The sequence below is a fragment of the Phaethon lepturus genome, unplaced genomic scaffold, assembly GCF_000687285.1.
Source record: "Phaethon lepturus isolate BGI_N335 unplaced genomic scaffold, ASM68728v1 scaffold39408, whole genome shotgun sequence".
Classification (NCBI taxonomy): Eukaryota; Metazoa; Chordata; class Aves; order Phaethontiformes; family Phaethontidae; genus Phaethon; species Phaethon lepturus.
Window position 1 is genome coordinate 1 of NW_010560498.1, and position 16,664 is coordinate 16,664.

The 16,664-nt window shown below is 43.3% G+C and overlaps 2 protein-coding genes across 2 annotated transcripts; one reads left to right on the forward strand and one right to left on the reverse strand.

Annotated features, from left to right (window-relative positions):
• Window positions 1-42: 42 nt before the first annotated feature.
• EMG1 (EMG1 N1-specific pseudouridine methyltransferase) lies at window positions 43-2,058 on the forward strand (the record flags this gene model as incomplete). The annotated part of the gene is made up of 5 exons (XM_010293686.1): window positions 43-141; window positions 478-619; window positions 991-1,049; window positions 1,238-1,387; window positions 1,734-2,058. Coding segments are annotated over 5 exons (564 nt in total), but the record flags the coding sequence as incomplete, so codon positions are not given.
• A 345-nt stretch (window positions 2,059-2,403) lies between these two features.
• Window positions 2,404-11,394, reverse strand: LPCAT3 (lysophosphatidylcholine acyltransferase 3; the record flags this gene model as incomplete). The annotated part of the gene is made up of 13 exons (XM_010293688.1): window positions 2,404-2,630; window positions 2,757-2,883; window positions 3,002-3,160; window positions 3,694-3,841; window positions 4,447-4,613; window positions 4,941-5,027; window positions 5,749-5,857; window positions 6,264-6,442; window positions 7,520-7,557; window positions 7,679-7,772; window positions 7,926-8,032; window positions 8,148-8,255; window positions 11,337-11,394. Coding segments are annotated over 12 exons (1,371 nt in total), but the record flags the coding sequence as incomplete, so codon positions are not given.
• Window positions 11,395-16,664: the final 5,270 nt, after the last annotated feature.

Below are 16,664 nucleotides of genomic sequence, written 5' to 3' on the forward strand. Positions count from 1 at the left end.
GCGGGTGCCCTTGCCCACCTCTCCGTGGTTTGGCCGTAGGTGGGGAAGACGTTCGAGCTCCTCAACTGTGACAAGCACAAGGCACTACTGCTGCGGAACGGCCGAGACCCCGGGGAGGTGCGGCCCGACATCACCCACCAGGTAGCGGCTGGATCCGGGCAGCGTCTGCGGTGGCCTGGGCTGCTTGGGGCGGCGGCAGGGCGGCCGGGCAGTCGGCTTGAGGGAGGTTGACGCTCAGTCTGCGGGTCTGCTTGTGCCCTGGAATGGGGGTGAGTTTGGCTTTACCCACTATATTCGTGGATTGTAATTTGGATATGGGCTTGCTTTTTCTCAGCATTACAGTAGAGCTGGTATGGCCAGATTAACTCCTTTCAGTATTGGTCCCTTCTGCATTCTGGGGGACCTAACCCTCAAGTTTTCCAAGAGTCCTCTCTTGCACATTTTCTATTTCCAATACCGTGTGTTTTCCTATTTCAGAGTCTCCTGATGCTCATGGACAGCCCCCTGAATCGGGCTGGTCTCCTTCAGGTTTATATCCATACCCAGAAGAATGTTCTAATTGAAGTCAATCCCCAAACCAGAATCCCAAGAACTTTTGATCGGTTCTGTGGTCTTATGGGTAAGTGATTCAAACTTTATACCAGCCACAAAATAATGCAGGAAGGTGGTTAGGAGTGGAATGATTTTGGGACAAGTCAAAAAGTTGCATCAACCTTAAAAATGTGAAAGTGGGATAAGAGCAGAGAAATTAAAGTGTATTTTTGTGAGTTCCAGGATGCATGGTCCAACTATGTATTCCTTAGCACAGTGGGGAATGCCTGCATGAGACTGTGCTAGCAGCAAAATAACTTGCTGATCAGTGTTTCTTAGGACCGCTTTAGAAGACACTGGGAGCTCTAAATATAGATTTCTAGCTCTGATCACTAGGTAGAAGATAGGATTCCTCTGGGAAAAGAGCAAACAGCTTAACTAATTTTCTTCTTCCATCAGTTCAGTTGCTGCATAAGCTCAGCGTTCGAGCAGCTGATGGGCCTCAGAAATTGTTGAAGGTAAACATTCTTTGGCCATTCATAGGTAATGTTACAACATTCCTCCTTTGCAGCTAGTGATGTAGGATTGTTGTGGGGTTTGTTTGTTGTTGTGTGGTTTTGTTTTGGTTTTTTTTACAAACCATGGACTTAGCTATGTGGCAGGGTCGCTTACCTCTACACCCTTATTAACTTTCTGCTTTCTGTAGGTGATTAAAAATCCAGTCAGTGATCATCTCCCTGTGGGCTGTATGAAGATAGGTACCTCTTTTGCAGTTCCAAAGGTGTCAGATCTGCGTGAACTGGTTCCTGCAGCAGAGCCAGTTGCCATTGTTGTGGGAGCTTTTGCCCACGGTTCGGTAAGTGCACGTATCCCTTACTTGGGAGTTGTAAGTGTCTTTATCAGCATAGATTTCACTCTTGTTCTGAGTATAGGGGCTGCTTTTTTTTTTTCCTGTGGTTCCCCCTATTCTGTCACCCCCCCCTTTTTTTCCCCCTAGATAGGCTTGTCTTAGGAAGGCCCAACACTGTAGCACTTGGGACTTTTCTGCCTCCCAAGAGAGGTCACTAGTGAGGGTTGCAGTTGTCCTGCTGTGTTTTATTGTGGCTGTGTTCAACCTTGGAGAAATACCGTGCCCGTCCAGCCAATGGAGATAGATAGCACTAAGTGAAAACTAGCACCCTGATTTTTCTCTCTTCGCCTAGGTCAACGTTGACTATACAGAAAAGATGGTCTCCATCAGCAACTATCCTCTTTCTGCTGCCCTGACATGTGCTAAAATTACTACTGCCTTTGAGGAAGTTTGGGGAGTAGTATGAGCTTCTGCTGCTACTGCTGTCATGGTGGACTCCTATACAGTGACTCCACGTTCTGGAAATGCCCTTTTTACTTAGGTGTGGACCTGGTGCAACTCTGGGCTTCTGAAAGGGAGAAGGCTTCAATTTCATCCTTGTAGCTTTTGGAGCAATGAGCCTTAAATGGACTGCCCCACTGACCTGTTTTCCTCCTATTAAAGGTCACTTTTGATAAGGGTGCTTGTGTATTTTACTTTCTCATGTTTAGTACGTGAGGAGGCTTGATCCCTTTAGAGCAGCAACTCAGCCCAAATTTGTCATGGAATGGAAGTTCTTAGCTGTGCCCTGCTCACCCTGCAGCTGAAGTGACTCAGTCCTGTAGAATCACCTTGCTCGGTGGTGTGCAACAGTTCACACTCCCACACCGAGGCACCCAAGAGGAAAGGAGCTGAAGCCGATATGAAAAAGACGAGGAGCAATTTTTATCTTGGATGACAAACGTAGAAAAGTCAGAAAGTGGCTCCGATCCCATGCCGTGCCAGCGCTGCGTGGTCTAATCATCCGGCATCAGCAGAGACACGAGTGTCCGCTGGAGGGCGGCAGAGAGATAAGGCAACATACAGAAGGTGGAGGCTCTGGAAGGAGGCTGAACTCCATTCCCCTCCTTTCGGGTCTCTGGCCCTGTGCATTCTCTTTCCCCCTCCTTGCACTGAAAAAAAAGTCATACTTCAACACAGCAAACTTGGCAGGTGATGCTTTGCTTCCGGAGTGTTAAATCAACTCCAACAAATGCACAGGTGGTGTAATCTGAAAAAGAGAAAAAGGGTAGATTTGTTTTGGTTGACTTTATGTTTGCCTTACATCCCAAGGTGAAATACTGCTGTGCCACTTCACCTCCAAATGTGGGATTCCCTCCACATACTACAGCCTTACCTTTTGGCTGTTATTCTGCTTTTTTTAGCTTTTCTTTCCGTGGCACAATTAATCTGCGAATGTAAGGCAACACCAATAATAAGGTGAGGGACAACACATGGCCAAGGAAATAAATAGATTTGTACACCTGTAAAGAGAAAGGCAGGGTTAAGGATTGGCAAGCAGCTTTGAGCCAAGGACATATGAGATGGGATGGAGGGAAAAGGGTTGGTTTCCTGGGTTGTCTGTTTGTGGCTACTAAATACCTTCATCCATTTGTCCCAGGTGAAAAGGCAAAATGGCACCAGAGAGTAGCCCATAAACATCCAGTGGTTAGCCTGCTGCAGCACGTACAAGATGGGCTGCAAGGCAGTGATGGAGGCCAAAGTGCTTAGGGTAGGACTGTCCCGAACAAGGCTAATGACCTGATTTAAAGAAAAAGCAGAATTCTTTGTTTAATCTCCTGTGGCTACATATGCAGGCTCTGGGGCCAAAGTATCTATCCAGCTGTGTAAAATGAATTTTAGTAAGCAGTTAGTTTAAAAAAGTAGGTAAGTAAAGTACCCCATCCTGCTCAAAGTTTTAATTAAAAAAAAAAAAAAAGTTTAAATACGGAATGTTGTTCTCGGTACTGGGAGAGTTAGTAGAGGTATTCAGCTCATGCTTGTCCTCCGACCTTTCCAGTTGCCAAGCACTTCAGTTGCCCTTTACTCGTATGCCAAGTTCTCCACTTTTCTTCCTGTCAGCTTCTGCAATAAATTCATGCCTTGCCCATGCAGAAGCCAGCAACCTACTGAGCTCTTGAGAAGAGGACCGTATCATGTTTGAAAACCAATTCCAAAGTGAACAGCTATTTTTCATATTTAATCCAAGTAAAGTCTTCAGCGTGGCAGTTTCCAGACTTACGGGGAAAGTCTAACACAGGCTACCCCATTCTGGTAAGTCAGACAAAGCGCACCTGTCTTTCAACGATGACTATAAGCAACTCCATTTGAAAGCACACCAGGTAGCCAGAGTGCAGCCCATGCCAAACGGCCAGGAAGAACAGGGACAGTGCCTGTGACAGCAGTTTGTTACCCAGGAACTTCAGACGCTTGAAGATGTAGCTAGAGCAGAAAAGAAACAAACTCAAAGTGCTTCTAGTTTTATTTCTGTGCTCCCCTCTCCATGTCAGAGATGCAGGGCCCAGGGGGTACCTTTGCACACCCTGTGGTGACAGAAACGGAAAGACCACTCCCCTTACCAGGGCAAAACGTACCTCAGCCCTTGTCGTAAAGAAATCCCAGCTAATGGGAAGAAGCGGTTCATCCAACAACGCACACAGAAACGATATTTTACAATTCATTGTGTGCCCCAGCAAGTGCCATATCAAAACCCAGCTGAGTCATTGCATAGGGACCATCGAGAGGCATAATGCAGGAACCAGCCATTAGTGCAGTTGACCAGGCAGGCTGAAGGGCTCCTGTTAGCCTCTGCCCTCCTGCTGCTATCAACTGCTTGCCTATATTAATGAACTGCCCTTTTAGATTCAATGAAAAGATCTGTTTAACCCAGTAACCTGTTTCAAGTGTGACCACAGCAAAACATGAAGAAGGTGTAAGAACTAAAAACTGGCAGATTCTTCCTCTAGTGCTCCCTCTCAGCCTAGGATCTTGGTTCTGTTGATGGACGTTACCGACACATTACAAAATGGGAATTTTATACTGCTCACCGGGCCACCCAGGCATTGGTGTTGATATTGAAAGAAGCAATGGTCCCTGTGAACAAAGGTGTTGTCTCATACAGCCAGACCTTCATGTTGGCACAGGCATCCCACAAAGGCTTTCCACTCTGGTCCTTCCCATTGTACCCCAGACCAACAAGGATGCAGACACCTTCCTATGGAAAAAGATTCACAAGAAAGGTGAGAGGAAAACGTTGCCCCTTTTTTTTTTCTGGCAAGGCAGAGCTGGGGAAGCTCTGACTGTCACTGTGTTGAGTGGAGAAACACCACTGCAGATGCAACAAACGGATTTAAAAACTGCCTCCTTTTTAGTTAGCTAGCCTATGGTAATTTAAAGCAAGCTAAACTGACCTGCACTGATCTCCAGATATTTGGATTTATTCAATTTAGTGCTAAGTCCAAAAGCATACTAAGTAGCTGCTTAGTATGTTCATATTCTTGGTATGTTCATTTGTCTTTGTTTCTGGAACATCTAGACTCACCGTAACAAGCCAGCAGGTTACGTATTTGTAGAGTACAATTTTGCCCCAGATCAATATGTAACCACAACGGAACCAGAAAGGCTTTTCCTGCAGAGATAAGAGTGAAATAGAATAAAAATTAAAAATTGAGTTGAGTGGCAATAATGAGATAAGGTAGACGAGATGTCATCACTGTCTTTCGTTTTCATTTGATGTATGGGTTGAGTCTGCTACATGGACTGCCAGGCTATTTGCTTATGCAAATTTACACATCATTCTCCTCCCTTTGGTAGTATTTGGCTGTACTGAAATAGGTACTTTGGGAAGACTCTGGGATTAGCATAGTCATCGCAGAATTTACACTCTCACTTACTCATACTGACACAGAAACACTGATAATCTGCAGGCAGGAATTACTTGTTAAAGAGTTTTAAAAGAACCTCAAAGATTCTGGTAAGCCTTGCAAGTTACTCTAGTGAAGTTCTTTGTAAGTAATGGTTAAATGGAAGCTCATTAAAAGGTCACAAAATATGTATGTTAGGCTTCCAGAAACAACAGTAGCATCACAGTAATTCTCTATCTGTAAAAGTTTTCATTTGGGTCAGTTCCACTTCACACATTCCTATTCTGCATCAAATGAAATCCACGGGACAGGCAGTAAAGCCAAATCAGTTGTGGAAAGGCTTATCACTAGTTGCTGACTTTCGTATTTTTAAATGGAGGCAAAAGTTTAAAAAAAAAAAAAAATTAAAATCCACTCTTCTAGATCCAGTGCCCACCAGAGAAGTGGAATTATTCCACAGCCCAGAACTGCCAAATGAATACATACCATATAATCATCTGAGATGAGGTATTCATCAGAGATGTACAGGCTTGACAAGGTGTAAGTTACTAGAAAGAAGAGACCCAAACTCAGGCGCTTGAGAGCAGGCACAAAACTGAGAAAGAAAAATATGAAGGTCAAAGAAAAGCCTCGGAAAGAGACCTTCAAACTCATAATTTTAAAAACAGAAGAGGAGAAGAGGAGATAGGGGAAATAGCAATAAGGAGTCACCATGTTCCACTGCAGCAGATGCCTCTGTTTGGAAGGTAACATTACCAGGTTGAGACTGAGTCTGTAGTAAAAGTGTCAAATGGTCGTTGACATTCACGCCCTGCAACAGTGCTAGGACGTTACACAGAGAATTATGAGCCCCTTTTGAACCACAGTCTTTGTCTTATAAATCACTTCTGGTCACAGTACTTCAGTGTCCAGGTAACAAGGCACTCTGCTGCAGGGAACATGTAGAGGATTCAGCATTCTGGGATCTTAAGAAGGCGAGGAGCTAAGTGGCTTTTTATTACCTATTGGGTCTCTGGCCTGGAACGTCAGTCATCTCACCCCTTGCCAGTTTCTGATAGTCTGTCATGGAGAACTGAGGCCCCACCATGAAGGCACCATAGAAATAGGAGAATCCTGAGACCTCCAGCAAGGTAGGAACTCCCCGGACAGCAAATCGCCGCTGCTCAGGGGTCAGGAACTCCTGCACCAAAGGGAGGGGCATTAACATCATCCTAGGGGATCTCATACTAGCTCTGGATATTACATTCTCAGATTACCTCCTTAATGGTCTCAGTTCTTGCTCTCCAAGTATATGGAGCTTTTTCCACTTAGTACTTAATGTCCATTCCTCTCCCCAGCCTTCTATCCCTACCCCTTCTAAATAGCAACAAGATCCAATGGTTGAGACCAGTTGCACAGATGTCTATTCAGAAATAAGCTCAAAACATGGAAGGGATGTATTGACATGCATCCCTGCTATCATAGTAAGGCAGGAATAGTAAAAGCACTATATCTGACCTATTCCAGTCCCTGACTGCAATCACATGTACTCTCCCAACATCTCATTGTCCTACAATTCCTACTTCTTGATGCAAAAATATATTGTCTTTAAATACTTGAAACTTCAGTTTAGGAAATTTCAGCCTAGCCTTGTTTTCTTGCAGTCAGCAGTGATTCCATGGGTGCTAAAGTCTGGGTCAGGCCCCAAACAGGAAATTGGGAATGTAGTTACTTAAAGTAGGATTAAGAGACAGTAGCAAGTGTTCTGCCTTCTCCCACACATAGTGCTGTGCAACTTCTCTCACTGTTTCATCTGCTCTAAAAAGAGCGCCCTAACAAAGGGTGAAGGGCAACCACTCACAAGGATATGTTAAGACTAAACAAAGGAAAGGAAGATGGGAACTGAGATCCAGATCTGATGGTCTGCAAGGTACACTACCCACAAGACACAGCATTGGGGATTGGGAATCTAAAGCAACAGATTTGGGTGGAGGAGATGGTGGGGAATTTGGAAGGGGACAGAATAACATTCTGACATGATTGAAACAACTTTTGTCCATCTCTAATCACTACTGTCTCTGTTCAAACTATTTCTTTCCACTCCAGAATTCAGTGCCCTCAGACACTCATAGATGCTCCCCTCTCAGCTATGGCTTTTACCAAACAATGAATGCAGTCTGCTGACTCGCATCCTTGGACTTGATTTTCTGACCTATAGCTCACTGGAATGGCATGGAAGAGGGGAGGAGGAATGAAGGAGAAAGGGTGTCTTACTCACCGGATCTTTTCCTCCATCATAGTAATCAATGGCCAGACCTAGAGTTGAGAAACAATTATTTGAAGCCCTGCGATGGGCTGGTTGGGCTGAACAAACAGTCCTCTCTTCCCTGAGCCACAACTTGCAGAGTGTGAGAGATAGGAAGGAGATGTCACTCACCAATCAACTTGAGTGTCAAGACACAATGTGGCATTGTCCACTTGATGTCATAATGCTCTGTGGCTGTGAAGTAATATCCAGCCATAAGGTATGTCTGAAAGAAACCATTGTTTGGGTTATTCAAACTAATTCCTCCAGCTGGTTGTGATCTGTCTCCACTTTTCCACCCATAGTTGCTACTGCTAAGTGCAAAACTAAACAGAGTGCTCCTTTTTACAAACCAATGCAGTAAGAAAGAGAATTTTACCATCTGAAAGAAGAATGTGGTGAAGACGGCAGTGATTGTGCGACCCATAAGTCTCAGTATGAGGAACTGGATTAGGACACATAGCAGGGAATGAAAGAACTGCATCCCTGTGGAGGGGGGAAAGAGAGACATGAAGTAGAAATTACATTTTCCCATTATAGGTCCTCCCAGACCACAGCACACCCTGGGCCAGGCAGGTCTCTCTTCCCAAACTCATCTTACCAAAATTGAAGTAAGCAATTGAGAGTCCTGTGAACACATTGTACAGGTGAATGAGGTAGGTCTCCTTCTGGAAGAGGAAATAGCGCTGGAACAAGGCAAAAGGATAGCCTGAGTAGAGGAGGAAAAAAAAAAAGATGGAAGAGTTGTAAATTACTGTAGATGAGTGTTTGTAATAGTCTAGATTATAGCTTTCTTGAACATGTTATTAGGAACGTGTACTTTACATAGATACATCATCAACACAGGTCACGCTGTACATTCCTGATACTGTATTTCCATCTCGGGAGATAGATGCCAGATGACTTACTCTTTGTATTATACAGAAGAAAATACTTTAACAGGAACGGTGTTATATCAAAGTTGACATTGAAGTGCAAGACATTCCAGGATTACAGTTTCTGGCCTCATTCAATACATGAGATGGATAATGCTGAAATACATGAATCAGACTTTAGTCTCTGATTCATTTCCAAACATTCTGTGACAAATACAGTGAATGTGCAAGAAGCTATATTTAAAAAAAAAAAAAAGGAAGGGGGGGAATTTTATGGTTAATATCATTACATTGTCCTAAAAAAAATTCAGTCCTTGCTCCCACCTCAGTGAGTTCTTACATGATGCTGACCAACTTTAGTCCCAGAGTTACCCAAGTGACTTCCGATAGTATACTCTTTCTTTTCTAACCCTCTAACGTCAGATTTGCATCTGATTTGTGAAGTACTGAGCACACAAAGCTGTAACTAAAATCCACAGGGACTACGCATGTAGTAGTTCTGAAAAAATCTAAGCCAGAAGCTTTTCATATGGAGCAGCTAAGATAAGTGGAAGGAGTTTTTTTTCTTGCATTTTCTGTGTGTTAGCTCCCAGTGTAATTTAGGAATGCCTCCAGATTAATAATCTGTGGCTCTAGTGAGAGGCAAACATTTGTGAAGCACTCTGGTAGTATGGTGAGAAGTGCCATACAGAAACTCATGAGTAAATTTTGTCATCTAGGTGAGGTTCATGTAGCATGCAATAAACATTTCCACATATTAGACAACAAATATGTTTTAATACATATTGACACAGGATGCGCTGTCCTTCTCATAAATATGTGAAGTCTGTTCATGCAATTAGTGTTTCTAAAGGCATGTGCACAATGAGCTGAATTGGGATAGCAGAAGCAACTTTAATTCTAGCATTTTGAAACTTACTGCTTTACTTTGCAAACCTGTGTTCTTTTATCCTGATTAAAAACAAAACACAAAAATCTATTCTACCAAAAAAAAAAAAAAAGGAAACTCATCACACACCAAATACTGGCATCCGCACTGCTTATTAGCCTAGCTGAAATCTGTAGCAGTGGATAGATCTTTCCTACTTGCACTATTGGAGTAATAGTAGCAGTAGGTAGGCATGTTTTATATGGAGCAGTAATAAGAAGTGATGAAATGCACACTTTGCCGAGCAGTGTTTGATGGATGGAAGGTCTCCAATAAGCAAGGCCAAATCTAGTCACTACTGTGAGAGGAAAGAAGAAACTTGTGTCATGTTATATAAAATACATGTATTGCAGTCTGTCAGTTCTAACGGGCTGAGACATGACTGGAGCCATTTCAAGGTCCTTTCTGGCCCCGCAAATCCCTTGGGAGGGAGTCACCGAGTTTGTGACTTTTGGGTTCTGTTCTAGATACTGGATGGCAGCATGCTCTACTGAGCCCAGATGTGCTGCTTCTTGAAACTGAGGTGCTCCCTCATTTCCTAAGCCTCTTGTCACTCATCTTTCAGTCTTCTCTGCCTCGTCGTTCCTGTTCCTTCCTCCTTTTGTGTCCAGTGCTGGTTTCCACGCTATAGGCTGCTTTCTCGGTCTGAGCGGCCAGCCAGCCCCACATACCAGAGCCCTGCGCCTGCAGAGCCTGGCAACCTTGCTCCTGCACGCTCATCCAGCCTGCTCTTCCAGCAGCAGCTCCAAATTCCTCTACAAAATGCCTTACCCAAACTGTCCCTTTCCCTTCCTGCTCCGACACCAGAATCAGAGGTATGTGCCCTTGGCCTTCCCCAAACACCAGCTGAGGGGTAAAGAGGGAATTGACAAAGAGAGTTCATCACACAGGCTCTCTGGGGATACAGGAGTGACTCAAAGAATTAGAGCAATTCACATGATTTAAAAAAAAGTAGTATTGTCTATCAGCCTTATACACAGAAACATATAGACAGGGATTCTCTTTTCATGTGTCAATTTTCCAGCTGCAGTTTAATAAACTTATTAATAACTGACAATAGATTTTTGAAATGGAAAGTGATTAAAAAACTAGAAAGTGTTACCATCAGTTTAGATCAGAAGTTAAAACACTGAGGTTTACCATGGAAAAATGTTTCCCCCTTTTGAGCAAGGGAGAGAAAGCTCAGACCAGAAATATAGGTAAAGCACTACTTATTGCTGTTTGTCGACACTTATGGCTTTAAAACCACATTTTCAAGGATTTCCCAGTCTCTCAAAAATCAGTACAATCTTGCAAAAGACTAAATTTTCATCAGAAAAAAACAACTGGTTTTTGCCTCCAGCCATTGCTGTAGACAGAATCAAATTATGACTGAATACTATAATGTACCTCAAGTTAGTTTCCAAAAGCCAGAGATTTTATGTATTTTCTCCCATCCCCAACTAGTGTTCCTACTCTTTAAAAGACCTGTCTCACTTGTCACATGTACTCCTTTTTAGCTCTACACAGGAGATCATATCGTGGTTTGAGTAATGTTGCCCTGAAGGAGAAAGTATTATGAGCGCTGCAAACAGAGAGCTTCTAGTATGCACAGCATTTATGTTTTTAGAAACCCACAGATTTAAATCCCAGTCTTGTACTACATAGGTGCTGTTTCAGTTCAAAAGTCACAACATCAGCCTAAATTCTTCTGATATCCAGAGCAACTTGCTAGTACTCTGGACTGCAATTTAGTTACGGTTCTGCTGCATGCAAGGTAATTTTCTCAGTTTTACAACTGGGCCAGTTCCACATTGCAGATACAAACTTTAACCCCCAAATGGAAGTGGATACTGAATATCAATGGCCATCCTGCTGACGATGTGCATTTTTGAATGCTCGTAAACTGTCTATTTAATAACAATGGCAGTAGTCATGCTCCACTACGGAGTTCTTGAAGCAGCCTGAATTAGCACAGCAAAAGCAAGAGAGCAGTTTCTGAAGTTACGGTTGCCGCCTGGCAAGCTTGCTGTCACATTTGGATATGTCAGCAGCAGGATGCTATGCTACCATTCAGAAGCAACAGGACTGGAGTCGCCACTCCTTCCTGCCAAGGGACCCTGCACGGCAGCTCCCAGTCTGCTGAACTCCTCTTTCACAGCTCACTCAGGGAGAGCTGACAGAGGCAGGAAACCAGCTGTAATACTCCAGGAGAAAACTGAAGGTGACCCCCTGATCTGAAGTAATTCTCCTTCTCTATGCACCATGCAGTTGAAAACCAGTCTGATGCAGAGTTGATTTTTGCCTCTAGATAGACTTTCTATAGAAGGTTATTAGCAATTGATATAAAAGGGACAAATTGGCCAAGACATGCTGCTGCTGATAAATTCTTCCTTTTTTTTTTTCCTTCACAGGAACAAGAGAATGATCTCCATTTAAGAGAAAACCAGCACTGGAAGGAAAGGACAAGGTCAGCTTCTTGGCCACAGCCATTTGGGCAAGTAATGGGCCACTGCACAATGCCCAGATGGTCCACAGTTACAAGAATCTAATTGAGCAAAAAAAGTAACTGATCAAGAGGCTGGATTAGGCAGGAGGAAAGTTCTACTAATTCCAAGCAAAACTATGCTGTCAAGTTTGCCATCTTCTGGAATGGGTGATTAAGATGTCGGTCTTCTTCTGGAGACAAAACTGCAAATAAGAACACCAGAAACATTCTTTTCATCTCTGCTCCCTTTATATTCCTTTTTATATGCGTTAGCTTTGTTTCATCTTCAAGAGAGCAGATCAGACTATTTTTCCTCTTCTCCCTTTTGCTCATCAGTTAGCTGCACCTTTGTTAACATCTAGCAGATAATTGTCTCTGTTTTCTTGTAAGAATGCTAAAACTAAATGGAAGGGGACAATAGGAAAAAGACATGTTAAAATATAAGCCTTACCTAACATTTTTACTTCAAAGGTATTCTCTTTTTCTGTGTATAATACTGCAAAAGTCCACACCTTGTTTAACACTGGGTGCACATACATGAGTATTTTAATGCAGCTCAGGAGTGTACTTTTGAAGTTCACTTACGGTAGTTTAGTTTGCATAGCAGAACCTCAAAGTATGTGAATAGGACACTTTTCAAATGAAACTGAACTGAAAATGCACTCCAATGGGTGGTCAGTCCATATGACTGGACTGAAACAAATCCAAAGTAAATGCCCAAAACCCGTGTAGTGAGGACATGAGGTACTGCACATAAACTAGTCTGCTCTACAGATCTGCTCCTACTGTGCCATTCTACTTGCTAATGTAGACACAGTCAGTGCGTAGCATTATGCAGGTTTTTTTTTTTAAGGAGTAAGATCTATCTGAAGTTAAGAGTTTAAAAAGGCAGCACACAAGTGCTCGGTGACAGGATGGTGCTGCCTCTTACAACTGCTTCTCCCATTTCTTACCTATTGAAACCAGTTGTTTGCCTCCCCTTCAGTAAGGTTCTTGCTTGGCTGACCAGCCGGGGACTTGATTTGGGATAAGTCATCAGCTATGGGTGACCACAGGGAGAATTTCACTGAGCCTAAAAATCTTCAAGATTCAGAGGGCAGGAATAAGAAGAGGTTGTAAAAAATTGGTGAGAGGTAGAAGAGGAGATAAGACTGCTTACGAGCAAAGTAGCTGGTTTCTGGCACCTATCCGGTAGGAACGTGTTGATTTCTGCAGGTCACTGCTCTGTCTGTAGATGAGGGAACACTTCCCCAGCGCTTTTCCTGGCAGGTCTGGGCAGATCAGCAGGGTCAGTTCTGGCTCAGAGCTGTTAACAGTATGTTGGCCCCCCTCCATATTGTGCAGCAGAACATGCCAGGTAGCTTGCAAGCCACTGTATGGAGAGATTGGACCTCTAATTCTTTGGGATCAGACAGCCACATAAGAAATAAAATCAACCTAAAGTTCTAACTATATAGTGCCACGAGGACTCCTGTATTCTGGCTTGCACTTTGAGAGGTGACAGCAGCAGAGAAATCTGTCTCCTCTCACAGGAAGACAAGAGCAGCAGCGCAGAAACCCTCCTCTCCTTCCCACTGCTGGAGGGGCTCCCTCCCTTTCTGCGCTGAGAGGGACAGCATTGGTCCAGACTGCTTACTCCAGCAACTGGAAAGTAACTGTAGGTAGAGAGCTAAGACCACTGGTGTCTTCCATGCTGACCTAAAGACAGAGTTTCTCCTAGGGGAACACTGGGCCCTGGACCTACTGACAAAGGCAAGGTAGAGTACGTCTCTCAAAAGATATTTTCATATGATTAACAGACATTAGTGTACTAGACATACCACAAATTTTTAAATAATGGCTCCAGATGCTTCAAGTATTACTGCTGTTGATAATCTTGCCAAATTGCAGCCTAGTTTCTTCAAAGATTGTTTATGCAAATTTTCATATACAGGAAGTCTGAAGTAAGTTTTTAATCATGTACAATCTGAGTAATGGACTCTATTCTAGTTGTATTCTTTGCTTCAAAACTGCAGGATGTGTAAAAGGTGCCTCTGATTTAAACACAAAGCTGTATAAAATCCCCATAATTTGCTCAGCAATGTTCACTTGTTTACTGAGAAAAACCTTTTGGGACTACTCCAATTTTTATTCTTGGTTGTTCTTCCTCCTTTTTCCTTCTCTCATTCTCCCCTGTATTTAAATTTTTTTCAGTAGGGGCAGAATGTTAACAGTTTTAAATTATCTTTTTCGATTATTTCAGACCATGACCACTCTTATTCTGAATCAATAGAGTCCATTCAGACTATTTTTTCAACAATATGTCAGCTTTCTCCAGAAATTAATGTAAGAAGTTGCAAAGTCCTTTGCGATTCTTCCTCTTTTGCAGGCGGCTATTTTTACCAGTTTCTAGTGATCTCCTGAACAGTGAAACCCTAGAAACAGTTGTCAGAAGTAGAACTGTACAGTGTAGATGGTAAACTGCATCACAGACGGAAAAGTAAGCAACAACTTTTTAATCCATCTTTGGAACAGAGTGCCATGCTTCATCCTCATGGTCTTGTTCTGAAATAATTCAGCAGTATTAGCTGCAGCCAACAAATACAACTTTCTTCCTGAATCTATGCAAACACCTGAAACGGAGGAAGTGAAGGAAAAGTAACACCTTGCCTGTCCTAATGCCATTTCCAGCTTTTAGAAATGCCTTTTATTTATACCTCATGCCTTCCTATGAAGTGGTGATCAGCACTAGTTACATTACCAACAGGCTTAAGGCTTTCAGTCACATTAAAAGGATTGTAAACTAAGCTGCAATCATGTAAACATTTCTTTTAATGCTAGTGCCAGGTTAAGGAACTCTTCTCACTTTCTTCTCGTATTGCTCTGGAGTGGTGCTTGGCCCTTCCTTTTAATGTAATGGTATAATGCTTTACTACCCATCCATTAAGCAGGAAAGCTGGAGTCAATTCCCTCTGCCTGAGTGGTTCAATCTACATGACCTGCAAGAGGACCAGACTACCAGCAATGCTGTTTTGCATGCCTTTAAGCCTTCTGTCTGAAGTTACGCCTTCAATTGCATATAATTAAGAGATACTGAGCTAGGGAGAAAGGACAGAGAAATGTGCAACTCTAATCTCCTGGTTTGGTATACACTTCAGGTATGCAGGGGAAAGAGATGTGAGTGGGTTCCCAGTCCCTGATCCCCAGACTTTTAATACAAATTATAAAGATCCATTAAGAGTTTATGCAAAATAGACAGCAGCCTACATCAGGAAGGTACACTGTGCAGTCTCAGTGGCTTAGTGTCAACACTGTACATGGAATGTTTGTAGCGACACACACAAATCTTGGACTTCATGTACTATTGGCTGCAGTGGGCATCTCTTTTTATCATTATAATGATAATCATCTGCTGTTCATTTCAAAGTGGTTTTTCTCACCCATAGGACACCAAGCAAGAAACAGCCTTCCAGTGTTCTAGCTTATTGCTAGTAAGAAGGAACTCCTGAGAGTATGTTCAAGGTGCATTCTGCAAAGGCATCACTGTAGGTGTCTGCCTCCACACATGCTTTCTAATACCTTTCCTCCATCAGTACTTGTTAGACTAGTCCCTTGGTTGGTTCAGTTGACTAACATGGTTAGTCAACTATCTGCTTTTTCTGGTTTAGGTTTCTGCCAGGCAAGTAAATCCAATCAGATCACAATTAAAGCACCAGAGACAAATGTGGGAAAAAGGAAAGCAGGGCTTTTCCCATTTAGCTGTGGGGAGCTGCTAGATTAATTCACGCTGACTTATGTGCATGTCCTGTGTATGTTTCCTATTACTTTTTTCTTTATAGAACAAGTTTGGTTTAACTAACTTCTAAGTTAAGTTCAAATGACAGTCAGTTTAATCCCCTATATCTACCCTTCATGTGAAGAATGTTTTGGTTCAATTTGATCTTACACATCATAGATTCAATCAGGCAGAAATAAGTCTGGTCCAGACCACAGTTATGAAGTGACGCATCTTTTCTTTCATCCCTTTTAAAAAAATATGCTTTTAGTTAGTGAAAGGAACTTTACTTTGACAGATCACACAGTAACATCTGTATACCTTCAAGTATACTTTTAGGTTCAGAGAAAAGCTTGTATTTCCTTTCTGCTAGATGACTACACCATCAAAAGTTTTTAAAATCCAAAGTTTCACTGGGCATCTGCAGAGACTTATGTAGCCAGCATGTATACATACACTTGAATTAATGTTTTGGGAGCTATAACCTCCCACGCAATTGTTAGCCCACATCATAACTCGAGCCCTGCCTTAACCATTTTACATGTGACTTAACTATCTCATGCTTAGATAAGCATAAGCAGCATGTGTTTTGCAACACGCTTCGCATTGCAGGTGGAGCACAGCATAACATCCCAGTTCTTCTGGCCACTTAGCAGGCTTTGCTCACCCTACCTGGTAGTCCCCGTGATGACATGTCACTCCCGCATAGTTCCATGATTGCTGCAGACACTAATAACGTCTCTTGGCACAGATGTCCCTGCGCTCAGACAGGGCGACGTCTCAGAGGGGTTGTGGAGATTCCTAAGCGTACGCCCCCCCCGACACATGCTCATGGGGAATTTGATGCACATGCAGCACCTGGCACGCGTGCAAAGGCAGCGGAACAACTGCAAACAAAGTTCTTGAGCCCGCAACAGCGCTGACGACACAGACCCAAACCGGACTCTTTTCGCAGCACGCCGAGCGCCGGGACCGCACTGGAGCAGCCCGGCGACTGGCTCCGTAGGTCTCAAAGACAGGCTCTCCCCACCGCGCCCGGACACGGGGTCTCTGCTCCGCTTTCACAGGCAGCCTGCGGGGAAACCCACCGGCTC